Here is a 13,902-nt window from a genome sequence, read left to right on the forward strand (position 1 = left end):
AGTTCGTTCGTCACTGAAAATAGGACGGTAAATTTCGTTCGGAAGACAGACAGCTTGACATACAGGGGAACGGAGACGAACACGGCCGTCATAAAACGCTGTAAAACAGCCCGATCCCCTCCTCGGCAAAAAAAAAAAATATTAATCACGCTGTCCCCGATCTCCTTTCGCGGGCACACACCGGAGAGTGATTTATAGGCGGGTGTTTATATAGAATCGGGAGACATTCGAGGCTCATTCTTCTCGCGCGGATTGTTTCGGCGATCGCTGTCACCGATATTTTTTCCGCTCGCCGCGGCAAGTGCGTCGTCACCCTTTCCGCTGGATTTTGCTGGAAAAATTTTATTCGAAAACAATCGTCCCTCGCGGCGAGACGATCGATTCATAAAACTACATCCAACGCGAACCGTACACCTGCGTGAATTCAATTGGAAAATATATAGAAAAAAAAAATGTCGTCTCGCTTGCCGGTTAATGAAAATCATGCTTTTACGAGCGTTCGTTAATTAAGAGTGCGCGCCGGCTTCCCTCAGACCTTCCAACGGACGTTGTCTGACCATCGCTGGCATATTCTACTCAATTACACGATGCTCTAATTTTTCGCGCAGAAACAACAATCGTTGGTATTTTCGCCCGAAAAAAATGCATCTTGTAATTACGCACATTTCGTTATCTTTCGTTAACGTACACGTGCTAAAAACATTTTCACTGTACTTATGGAGCAGGATCTCTCACCTCTGTCTCGAACTCCCAGCCGCTAGTGCGTCGGTGAGTTCATCGGGAGCACCCGTTGGATTCCAAAAAGTGTCCTAAACGTAGCCCGGCCGTCCGAGGGGTGCGAAACCGTGCTAGGGGCGCCGAGGCAAAAAAAAAAATAGGGCGAAACAGGGGGAATGTCGGGCGCAAAAGGAAGTCTCTTTGATTTTCAGACGAGCCCGCAATTATCCCTCTCGCACGTTCCACATACCGGAACTGGAGCAGTCGGATCGTTACGATGCCTTTTCTCCTCCCCTCTTTCTTTCGGCTGCTCACCCTCCGTTATCCCGCGCGGCTGTGGTTCGCCGCGAAAATGCATGAAGAGATTCACGGAAAAGACGAAGGGAAGAATCGTGCCCGGAGCCACGGGGGAAAGAACCGAGGGGGGGTTCAGGGATCCGCCGGGGGTCAGGGAGCAGATAGAGAGAAAAAGAGAGAGAGAGAGAGATCGGTGCTAGCAATCGCGGAGACAATGGGGACCGAGCTGAATGAGAGGCTCGAGTCTGCCGTTTGTCGCGGAACCGACACCGTCGCCCTCGGATTCGTCGCCTCATTAAAAATCATCCACGCAGGCCTTCTCAAAAACTGATTCGGAAGGCCACGGTTAATCACCGGAGGGCCACTCGTGGGCCCTCTTTATCGGCCGCTTTGCGACAGCCCCTTTCTCTCTGCCTCCCTCGCCGACTGATCACTCGATTCCGCTCCGAACCGAGGCCGCTTTGTCGCCGGATCGATCCTCCTGGCTAACTCTCCCGCCGGAGATCCTCGAAAAAGGGCTTTGTGAGGCCTCTGCATTGTGCAAAGCGATCGAATCTACGAGATTCCAATCGTGACCGTTGACATTTGTCGGCCGAACGGCGGCCGGAGGTCAACGCTTTCCTGAGAAAGCTAGTTTTCGATGGTTCGAAGAGGTTTCGAGGCTGTTCGAACAGCCGCCGATAATGCTGCAGGTTTTTAGAAGCGTGCCGGAAATTCTTAACAGTTTGGAACAGTTGTTGATTCTTGTATGAGGCGGTTTGAGGGAGGTCGTAGATTGAATTTGAATTATTCTTGATAACGTTGTACGCTTTTAGAGGCATGCACAAAATTATTAAATGTTTAGAACAGTTTTCTACTCATTGACACTCGTATGAGGCGATTCTAGGTGGTCGAGGGCTGTTTGAACAGTCCCTGATAACTTCGTAGATGTTCAATAGGGTGCAGAAAATTGTTCACAGTTTGGAGCATCTATTTAAGAACTAAATCTCGTGGTATGAGATGGTTTGAGCAAGTTATGGAGCTCGTATTCTTTGCAGGTTTGAACACGTGCAAAGAATACGAAAAAACTAGACAATCCTGCATCACTTGTAAGGCACAGTATCTATGCGAACGACGATGTTTGATGCTGTTTAAACGAGAGACCAAGCCGGAAATCAATGATTTTACCATTGAAGAATCAATCTGAATGCCGTGTAGGCCTGAAATGTCGGAGGTAATCCCGTATAAGCACCGATACTAGGTCACGACTGGACAGGGCATGGATTTTCGCTTATAGTAAATAAGCCGTGTATCGGACTTTGAAGAGGACTCTGTTCCATTTGGGCGCATCGCGCTCGATATCTTTGATGCGCGCTGCGAAAAACTGGCGGCGTGTCGCCAAAAGGAATATTAATTCGTCCTTTGAAAATGTGGCCAATAATTTTCAATCTTCGTTCCACATCGGAAAAAGGTGGCGACGAAAAAGTGACACCAGCTTCACAGCCTCGTCATTCTTTCGATTTTCCAGGTCTTTTTAATCAAATTTTTATCGGAACCAATTTAGCGAGTTGACGAAAAATTTCATAATTTTTTACCACACTTTGCGCCTCGAGGAATTGATCGCATTGATCAACGATCGACAAGGTTTGGGGCTGATTAATATCCACGATTGGTTAATACCTGTGACTGCGTTATACCTGGCCCCATTTTCACCGTTCCCTCTCGGCAACCTCTTTATTTCGCTCCTCTGGTTCGGCTCCTGTCTCGGTGTGTCCCGCGACGCGACAATTAGTCCTCAATTATGAAACCTCCCTCGGTAGGGTAACGGGTGATCCGGAACGGAAGGGTGGCGACGGAACGCCGCTTGAGAACGCGTCACACACGAGCAGCCAGCACCCCAACCGGCGCGATTCCTTCCTCTCCAGTACCTGTCGGGAACTCGGTGTACCCGATCGAAAGCCTCCTGTGCATGTACTTTTCGTGTCGGTGCTAAACCGATGAAGGGTCGTCGGCATCGACTCGACGGGGGACCTATCCAGTTCCTATGGGGTGGCGGGATGTGTGGGAGAAACTACTCCCCGCGTTGCTAACCGATTGACACCTCGGTCTGGGTTAATCATTGGGGCTCTACTCGGGCGCGGCTTTTCCACAGTTTCACTGGATTCCGGATACGTTTTGCCGAGATTTAATATGCATTTCACACGGTTCGCGATTGTTCGCGTTAGGATTTACTTAGATTTGCTATGCGTTTCGTTAAGTTTGCGACAGAGATAGCCGATATAGATTTAACAGAGAAGCGAAGACAATAGAAAATCAAATATACAGTTTTATATATATTCTATTCCAATTATTTTATTTTACTTCTGCTCAATTCATTGTATTATACTTTATTCTGTTCCAAATATTTGATTTTATCGAAACTGATGTATACATCAGGATGTGACGTATTTGATTAGATTTGTTTAACTTACGTTCGATGTATCTTTGACTAAGTTTAGATTAGATCATGCCTAAGTTCGATATCCATTTGGATTACCCTGGACGAAGATTTTCAGACTCGTAACAATAGTAATTTCTGATCATCGTGACATGTTCGTAGGTTGGATACTCGAACTCGGAGGTAAACTCCTCCGAGAAGCTAATAAAGAATGTTCCTTCGCAGTGCTAAGGTGGAAGGTGGTAGGTGGAAGGTGGCCGGTTGTCGTGGGAGCTCGAAGGGGGGCAGTAAGGGCCGTGGAGAGGCTAGCGAAAGATAATTAGATATTGATTTCGCATTAGAGGCGCATTAAGATGGACGGCTATTCATTAACGTGTTATAACGGAGGGTCTTCGTTCATTGGCCGATCTATTAAAATCAAAGGATAGTCGAGACCTTCTGCATATTATATCCGCTCGTCCGACCTTTCTCCCTTTTTTCCTCCATTCTTTCGCCTACCCCTTTGAAAAGCTCTCCCCCTCATTGTCTGAATGCGACTGCCTTACCAGCGAGTCTTGTCTCTCGCGATCAACCGTGAAAGAATCTTCGAGCCGCCTGGAATAGATCTCTCGAGCCTTTCTTTTCGATGATCCGGTCAGCCACGACCTCACGGCCCCAATGAGCGATAAATATTTTCGATATACAGTGGCGGCCATGCGCGTGAAAAATGCTATAAATGTTCTTAAACTCGACTAAATAATTTGAATATGTTTCGCGTTAACAGTATGACTAGCCTGTTCGGCAATGAATATAATATACTTCTCTCTTACTTTGTCATTATATGCAGTGTCAGAAGAAAGAGTTCTCGTCTTTTAATTACCTTATAACGAAAATTTAAAAAATTAGTCTAGTAGACTAATTATTCTGTCATCTAAGAAAAAGATTTTAAGTCTATAATTTCAAACACATTTTGCAAACATTTACCATCCTCTCGAATATTCGCCAATGGTTTTTTGCAAAGATAAACTATGCAATTTTGTGGACTAAATGATCCGGCACAGTCTATTTCCGGTATCGATGGTTTTGCCGAAGCTGAAGGCACGAGAAAATTGAAGTATAGCGTGTAGCGAATAAATACCGCGAAGTCGGAAAACGCTGATAAACAAGGGGATACGGTACGGAATTTCCGTGAACATGACAAAGGCAAACGAGAACGTTGCATTGCCGGACGGTGTACTTCTTTCTCGGAACGGCAATCTAATATTCAAATCTTCGCGGAACCGGGTAAGTAAGGCGAATCGAATGCTGCCAGTAGAACGGAGATTATAGCGCTAGGGGAAATTACTTAGTAGAAATTCCATAACGAAGGAAACGCCGCACACCACCGGCGCGGCGATGAATGAGTCGCGATCGTTTTCGGCGCTCGTTCGATGGCTCGGAGATCCGTTGAAACGCACAAAGGCGAGCGCGCGCATTTCGAACGGATAAAGAAAACCGCGGGAAACCGGCTTTCGAATATTTAGCAGGCCAATTGTCCCCGAACTGTCGGCCAATTAACGCGCGCAACCGGCGAAAAACCGCGATGAAAGAGCGACACGTTCATTGTACAGGACGCCGGGAATTTATTAGTTCGACGCCGTATCTTTAATCGATAGGACGCCACTGACATCGACGCCGGGTGAACGAGCCGATAATGAACCGGACGGAGAGGAAAGGACGCCGCCAATTATTTCTGACGAGTGGCGCGCGCGAAAAAAAGAAACGCTGGCCACGTTCCCGCAACAAGATCGCTCGAGATTCGGCCGACGTTTCGGCGGCGGTGGCCCGCGGTCGACGCCGCTGGCCGGTCGGACGGCGGGAAGATTCAAATTGAATTCCCGCGTAGTACTTCAAAGCGATTTCTCGGCGTATTCAATTATTCCGGAGGTACAATCAGAGCCTGGTTTCTGCGGCGTCGGCACGGGGCCGAGATTTTCGCGAGTAAACCCGCCGCGGCGGGTCTAGAATTTTGAGATGTAGATTAGGGCCGCGGGAATCGTCCGGCGGCCGGCGGCCATCAATCTTCTTCAGTGGCGGCGCAAAATTCTAGTTACAAAGGATTCATTCCGCGAACTGATAAGTCCGTCGACTGCTAATCAGCCTGATTTACATTCTTCCCGACGATTTCTTTCGGGGCCGGCCGGTCGTGCCGCGGCCATCCCTGCGAAACATCCGGCTCGCGTGCGCCCTGGCGCCCGATTGCAGGTAAATGCACCTCGGGGCCGCACGTCCGACTTTTCGCGGAAGCATGCAAAATATCCGGCAGTGAGGAGGGCGCCCCGACACGCGTGATACGCGGAAGGAACGTAAAGCCCCGCTTCCGGAAACCTCTACACACCGGCCGTACTTATGGTAATATCGAACCGGAAGTCGCTTTTACGACGCTGCCCTGCCCCCGCCTCGACCCTCTCCGGCCGCCAAAGCAAATTGCAAATTATTCTTTCGAACCCGCTCCGCTTAGGACCGTCACGGAAACTATCGAGCACCGGTTTATTTACTGCGAGACTCTCGCGGACCAACGTAATTGTCTATCGAACTGTGCAGTTGGAAAATAGGTTATGCACGGGCACTCGGTTCTTACACTCCTACGCCACTGTTCCGTTTTTCTACCCTGTTTTGTCTTCGTTCGATTGTTAGCTCGCATGTGAGAAGATATTAGTTAAAGTTGAATTATTCATCGTTTAATATGATTTCATTAAGATATAATATTTGCTTCCATATTCAGATCTTTAAGTTGATGAAAATGAACTCTATCGCATCAGTAATTTCTTAAATTATGAAAATCACCGTAATAGTCGGACCGATACGTTGCCGGACTTTCCGATTAGTATCGTCTAAACCCGATGATTCCAAAGTCGATTCGTTTCCGGCGCCCGGGGGTAGATGAAGAATGAGCGTGCACACGAAATAATCTCCAGGGAAAAAAAAGAAGTTTTCCCACATTTCCGGACTGCCCGGGAAAGTTACGAACGCCGCGGTCTCGGCTTACATTCTACTCCCTAAACGACATCGTTTATTATTTTAATGACGTCATTAGTGGAATTTAAATAAACTTGTCTGCAAGCCACTTCGTCCTCCCACTGTGGGAGTTTTATTCGTCGTAGTCCCGACGTTCGGCGACTCCGCGCTACATTTACACTGCTATTAGTGTCTTATTTTTCGTGAAATATCGCGCGATGACATCCGCTAATTCCCCGGGACGTCCGACCGATATTTCCCGCTTGTCCGCGAACGCTTTTAAATCGGTCCACGCGACACGGCAGAAATATTTGGGGACGTAGTATCGGTATTTGTAAAAATTATTCATCAGCTCGGATTTAAAATCTTCTGTCCCCGGGCTAACTGTGACGCGGCTTGTACTCGCGAAGTGCGTCTGAAATTATCGAATCGGGTATTTTTATCAGCGGCCGCGATCTTTGCAACTTTAACCGAGCCTATATTTGGCCGGGCATACAATTTTAAATTTTTTACGAGCCCGTACGGAACGTTTCTGTCCACGCTCGAATTTGTTTTAACCTAAATACTGACTGTATGTTCTTGCCGTGTATATAAATTTTATGGGATTCCCAATTAAACGACGTCGAGATACGCCGAACGATTTTTCGCGCAACGTTCGTGTCGAACTCGCGAACTTTCTGCGTCTTTGTGACACGCGAAACGCCGGCAGAGAGTGGAGGGCTCCCTTCAGAGAGTGTTAAAAGTGCTACAGTGGCACAAAGAGGGACACTCCCTTCAGCAAGTATCAAAAGCATCGCGACATGGAGGTCTTCACGGTACCACGGCGAAGCACAAAGAGCGAATTTTTAAGATTTCGTGCGGCGAACGTTTCTTGCGATTTAGTGCCACTTTTAGGCGGACTCTCGTCGCCGCGCACGAAAATCTTTTATTCATCCTGTTTCCTGCCGATTCGGAAACCACCATTTAAGATACGATAACTAATTCCTAAACGTTTCTTCTTCTATTTCTCAGCTACGCTTTCATTATCTATTCCAGTTCTTCGTATGCTATCTATTCCAGTTCTTTATATAATATGTATTCCAGTCATTTAGTTACTTAGTCGATAAAGAAATTCAAATTACTAGCTAAATCTGAGGATGATATTAAGTTCGTCAGCCTGCAGGATGGAATTAATCTACCTTGTCTACAGAAATATATTTAATCGCGGGTACAACATGCAACCTCGCCACCGTTTTCCTTCGAAAGAATACCGAAATGATCGTAGTTAATTAGTTAGAATTAAAATCGCATTGATTACTTCTTCAGTAGTCGAATGCAGGCATAAAAGTCTAGATTTCGAACCAAGCTTTTAATCAAGCTACTTTTCAGGTGAACGATGATGTGAATGTATTAAAATTCATCGTAGCTTTTTATTCGACAGTGAATTACCGTCGACAATAAAAATCTGTGTCGCGGCGATATCGACGGATGGCCAGGCTGCGCGATGGAATTAACTTAACCCAAGAGTCCCCGGCAGCAGATCACTGCGAAATATCACGGCCTTCTCGCCTTATATTCACCGTGGACGGTCGACAAGCTCGGAATCGCTAACTCGCCTTTTGAAAACGAGCCATGTGCGCAAGTTCAACGGAAGCGAGACAATGGGGACAGGCCGGAGAAGAAAGAGCGTCGTCGTCGTCGGGCCTACTCGGCGAGTCCGCGTCATTTTTATATTGTTCGTCGAAAACAAACCCCGAGCCACGGCCTAGAAACGCTCGGTTCCGTCGGAGACTTCGACATTTATTGTCGCGTCTTATTATCCGGCGTCTTCTATTTAACCTGCGCCAACGAAATCAGGCAATCCCCGCGTGAAATCGCTCGTGGTCGCACCCCGCGAATCAGCGAATCACGTACGCGGTCCTACCAATTGATCGCCACGCGAACAAAAATTTCTATATCTTCTCGATAGCATTGTTCCAAAACGAATTCGATGTTTCTAACGACCGAATAAATTATTTTAACTTCCGCAGTGTCCGATTGGAAAAAAGTACGTGGCGGTGACGTTGTTTTCCATTGGCGAAAGTTTGTTTCCTTTTTTGCCGTTTCAATATCCTGGCCAATAGCCGCGGGGAGGCGAGACGAGAATTTTCGGGCGGCCCCGTCACATGGAAATCGAAAACGGTGAACGGTATCGGCTTGTTGTAAATCAATATCGAGATACGGAGCGGAACAGTCGGCTTTTATCATATATATTTGTCACCCGCCCGCCCACAAATATCCGGCAGCTTGCCATTATTTTCTATGCTATCGGTGATACCGGATCGACGAAATAAACGCGCGTATCTTGCCATCGATTCCGTGTCGTTCCGCTATCGATTGTCGCTCGCCGGACGTTTCCGTCGTACGGCGGACCTGCTGACTTTAACCTACGCGGGCGTTCTAGTACAAAGCATCGAATTAGCGTGAACTTGGCAAGCTGGCAGCTACGGTCGGCTTATGGCTGCGCTATAGCGTCTCTAATATCGAAGAAGCTAGACGCCGGTGGAATCTGAACGACCGTCATCGTTGCGCGCCGGGCGATCAGAGTTTTAGCTCTGTCTTCGAACTAGGGTGGCGGCTGCAGCTAAGTATCATTAAGTGCAATCAAACTCTGGAGTTGATTGACACACTCGCGCGAAGAGCTCCCAGTTACCGGTGAGCACTCCGTCGCCCACACCCGCGTTACTTTCCAGGTTGGACGGCGGAGTGCTAACCAGCGGCGACTGTTCTGGGAGGTGTCACTGCAGCTGCACCGGGCATGCAACCCTCAGGATGATGGGTACTCACTTTTCTGCGGCCGCAGCAGAGCATGGCTGCTGCGCTGCAGCTGCGGCGAGCCGTCGACGAGAGTTGAGGCTGATGACAGACGTAGCTGAGTCGTGCGCCCCCTTCCCGCTGCAGCTGCACCACGCGCACCTGCAGCTGCACCTGCTCCCGCTCCCGCTGCCCTTGACCGACACCGACTCGACCACCGTACTTGATGCGCACGTGTTTTCGCCACTGCATGAGTTCGGTGCGTCATGCCCTCTTCCTGAAATCAATCCGACAGTTACTAGGACTCGTCCGGACCTAGGTCCCAATTGATGGGTCCTGGGTGTTTAACAACTAGTCAAAACAAGTGGTCTAACGGCCAGACATCGATAGACTAGTCGCAGCGATCGAAACATGATTGTTGACCTATTTGCCAGGTCCTGATAGTCTAGTAACCAATTAAACTAAATAGTCTGATAGGTGGACGCAATAGACTAGTCTTAGTGATGAATACCTGATTGCCCACCTATTTGCCAAGTATCTTGTAGTCTAAGAGCTAGTCAGACCTTTGTGGACAAATAGACGTCAATGGAGTAATCCTAACACAAATGCGAGAGGTTATACTAGTCTAATGGCTGTTAGCCGAGTGGATTGATAGACAGAAAACTCGATATACTGATCCTAATGATGGCGGTCTGATTGCTGACCTATTTCCTAGGACTTGGTAGTCTAACAATTGATTGGGCTAAGTGGATCTTGATAAACAGTCGGAGGAAACCTGATTAAAGACTTAATTGATAGGTGATAATGTTTTCTTAGGCAAACTGTCCTGTGAAAGTCAATACAAGTCATAATCTGAAAAACTGGTGGGTAAATAAAGAACCTTAACAGATGTACGTAAAAAAAAAACAAATCATAGCGTGTGTAATAGTAACTAAAAACCTAATGTATAAATCCCAACATTTTCTGTCGCCTTTTCCGTGTAAAATGTCTGTGGTCAATATAATCACCAACACTATAAAATTTCCATCAACCGGCAGACACAAAAATCAAGAGGCCTCACTTCACGCCTGGCTGAACGAAATGCCTGTTAAAAAATTTTTTCGCGAATTCCCCGTGACCGAAATTCTGTCAAGATCGTCCACATTCTCTTTTAAGTCACGTCCAATTTAGGGCATCCCCGTGAAGTTAATTTTAGCCACCGAACGCTGTGGAATGACGAACAGCTTGACACATACACACCCAAAGAAAGAGGGAGAGGGAAAGGGAAAGAGCGAGAGCGAGAGAGAGAGAGAGAGAGAGACCGATTCCCAATCGATATTGCGATAGCATTCACGTCAAAATATGTTGGGGGGAGAATGAACGTGTACTCGGTGTGGGTGTCGTTTCTGGGCCGGGTCGCGTTCGACCCGGGCGCCGCCGGCGACATCCGCAGGGGCAATCAGCCGCGTCTAACGGCCCCGCTAAAAGGGTTGCCGGGGTGTTGCCGTTCCGCGGAGGCTAATGCACTTTGTTGGCGAAGTAGCTCTCCGGTAGTCAGAAATTTTTGCCGGCAGTAAGGATGCCAGAAGTTACTTCTCTTCGGGAAAGGAGGACGATCGATACGTACCAGGGGGAGAATCCCTCGGTTCTCAGAGTGTTCGCGGCGCACGCCAAATGTCTCTATAATCTCGACCAACACTAATAATCGAGCACCGGCGACACACTCCCTCAATTTGCAAACTTCCCGGGCAACAATTTCTCACGTCGTCGTCGATCGCGGCGACGGCCACCCACTCCATTCTTGGCGCTCGAGCACAGCGCCGGGTGAAACAGTATTCGTAAGATTATGACACTTCCGGTGACCAGTTTCCAATACCAAGTTGCCCCCAAACTTCCAAAGAATTTACGATTCCTTCGATTTTATTCGCACCCTCCCAGCAGCCATTTTCGCTTGCCACCGTTTCTTCGGGTAACTCCGGCATTTGTTTATCCGCGGAGAAATTTTCAATCACATCCGTCGACCAACAGTTCGTCTCGAACAACTTTTCCCATCAACTGTACCCGGCACCGTACGCTATCACCACCGTCGAACATTCCTCGGTCACTTTTTTCTCCGGCGATTATATGTTTCGAAAAACGAATCACAGTAAATATTGGCTGTTTCGTCGGATAACACCGCGCGGATAATATTTAAACATTTGTCCGTTAGAGTCCGAAGGGGTTTTTACGTCGAGGAGCAACGAGTGTTGGAGCGTCGGGACGCATCGCGTCCGCAGTCTGCGACGGCCGAGGGTTGACTGGCCGAAATCAGGCGTCTTTTTACTATCGCCCCTTGGATCGTTCGCCCTCAAGGTTGCCATCCCCGGGAGCACCCCGTCGTTTCTTGCTCCCCTCGCCACGTGTCCGAACTTTTGTTTGTGTATACGCCTATTACCCCCGGAACTGAGATGCTGGAATCTTCCAGCTCAGCGACCATAATCGCGGGGCGGCATGTGCGCGTTCCACCTACCTTCTTACCTTCCGGACCCTGTTTTTGTTACGCGCGCCCCAATAACGGGAAGATCCTCTGTCTGTTAACCCATTTGCGTCTCCGCCCCGATTACAACCGCCCTGCGAAAGTCTGCGGTAAAAGTAAACCTTTATTTGACTCCCTCCTTTCCTCGTTAAAATTTCCGATCATCACGACTCCAAATTAATGAAATGGCCACTGATAAACAAGGAAAGACGTGCGAAATGTCTAAAAGATTGATGTCACAATCCAGCAAATGTAGAACAGGGCCATAGGGTCCAGGCATCGGCTGTCGGATTAAAATAAAATCATTGGGGATTCGAGGATGGGTCTCCGTGGCACATTAATAAATTGATACGCTGCCGTATCGACTGGGAAATTAAAATACCAGGTCAGTTTAAATCTGCCTCGTGCCGGCTCGATATTTTATATAATTATCCGGGCGTGTTTAACCAACTTTCTTTACAATCATCTTCATGCAAATCCCCTGTACTGGCTAATGAAATTGAAAATTAGATGAAAACTTACTATCCCGGCGAAAGTTCCCGCGAGAGAACAAGGATATTGCATTCCTGCGCAACATTGTTACTAAAACTTTGTCCTAATAAAAGACTGGCGTCTGCGACATCCGAATTTTGTCCTCAGACTGTGTAACAGCTGGATTAGAACCGAATTCACGGCGAAACCTAAGAACAACGTGCAATTACCTTGCAGCTACATGCGCGGTAGCTAAGAGGCTCTACCTTTCTGGCTCGGTGCTAACTCAAAAATAGAAAATTATTAAAAATATCAAGGTCTACAGCTTCGTAGACTTCAAACTGAATCTGTCTATGGGTTGCGATCCTAAAAGTTGTTCCCCGATTCGAAGCACCGCCTCGGAGAGTAGTTCCTTCAGAGCCCTAGCTTCGGTTTCCCGTCGTCTCTCGCGTCCGGATGTTTCCGAGGTGGCTGAACCCGATCCGGAGGGCTTCCAGCTAAATCGGCAGGTGGCAAAGGCCGTAAACGAGTCCGTGCAAGACGCGTGCAGAAGGCTGTCCCAATCGATCGCACGTGGGGGTCGGCCGCGCTCCACAACAGTTGACCTAGGGCCGGCAGTTATGCTCGGAATCTCATAAGCGGCGGTCCGTCACGGCCGAATGTCTCGGTCTCTTCAATTGAATTCGGGTTACTATTCATACGACAGACATTCTGTGTCAAGCTCCCGCGTTCCTCCTCGTTAAGAATCAATGAAATCCTGAACCGCGGGGCGCGCGCGATGCGCCGCGGCGCCGTGGGGCTGTCGTGCCGCCAACCTTGACCTCCCCTGACGGATCTTCTCCCCTAAAAAGGGGGGCCGCAGCCCCTCGTGCACCGAGACAATTTGTCGGATAATCTCGTTTCGCTCGAACTTCCTCGAGCAATTAATGCTCCGCGTGACCCAGTTGCCGGCAACCGCTCCTTTGACTTCGCGACCGTTCGCGGCACCAGGATAATGACGGCTGCGAGGACCATTAATTCCGGGGGACCCTTTAGCCCTCTCGGTGCCCAGAATTCCCCAAGGTTCCCCGCGAGATCGGCCCGTGCTTCATATTATCACGGCAGCGTCGACGTTTCCGAAGATTTCCGTGTAATTTCCTAAAACGCGGAGTCCTCGTGACGCGATTGCGGTCGACGGACAGAATGGGATGCGCTATGGCTAACGGGGATTAGCATACGCGCCGCATATGTGTGTTTAGGGCTAGGTCACCTGGGGCTGCGGTTAGGTCAGAAATTCGGCTCGCTCGCGTATGCTGCGAATTGTGCTGGGTTAGGTCAGAATGCGCCGCATCTGGGTTACGGCGATTCTAGGTTGTTTTCCACCGATCATGTGGGCTGTGTCAGGCTCGGTGTCCGGAGTTTTCGGATTTAAGGCCCGTCTCATTTCGCTACTAACTCGCTGGGTCTCGCTACGCTAATACAGGTTAATGCAATGCCGTAAACAACGACACCGATCAGCCCCCAGTGGCAAGAAAAACGTCCGATGATAATGATGCTCCCGCGCAAAGAAAACTAAACTGTCCTCTGGAGGACACTCTGCTACCTGCTTCGTAGTTCCTACCGACTCCTCGAGCATCAATTCGGCTGTGTAAAGTTCGTTTAAAGTAACGCCTACAATTTTAATATGGTACTAATACACAATAATTAAGTGCTTCCGTTTTACGTATTTCTAATTCATGTAACAATTCTAGAATGGTATGCGTGTAAATTGGTACTTAGC

The 13,902-nt window shown here is 48.4% G+C and overlaps 1 protein-coding gene across 3 annotated transcripts in view; it reads right to left on the reverse strand.

Moving 5' to 3' along the window:
- Rhogap100f (Rho GTPase activating protein at 100F) overlaps window positions 1-13,902 on the reverse strand; it is a 49,886-nt gene that overhangs the window by 30,341 nt on the left and 5,643 nt on the right. For all 3 annotated transcript variants that reach the window (XM_078186308.1, XM_078186307.1, XM_078186309.1), the window contains exon 3: window positions 9,212-9,455. In XM_078186308.1, the coding sequence (XP_078042434.1) occupies window positions 9,212-9,430 (219 nt within the window). In that variant the 5' untranslated portion in view covers window positions 9,431-9,455. The remainder of the gene's footprint in view (window positions 1-9,211; window positions 9,456-13,902) is intronic.

This window comes from Augochlora pura, chromosome 7 (genome assembly GCF_028453695.1).
Source record: "Augochlora pura isolate Apur16 chromosome 7, APUR_v2.2.1, whole genome shotgun sequence".
Lineage (NCBI taxonomy): Eukaryota > Metazoa > Arthropoda > Insecta > Hymenoptera > Halictidae > Augochlora > Augochlora pura.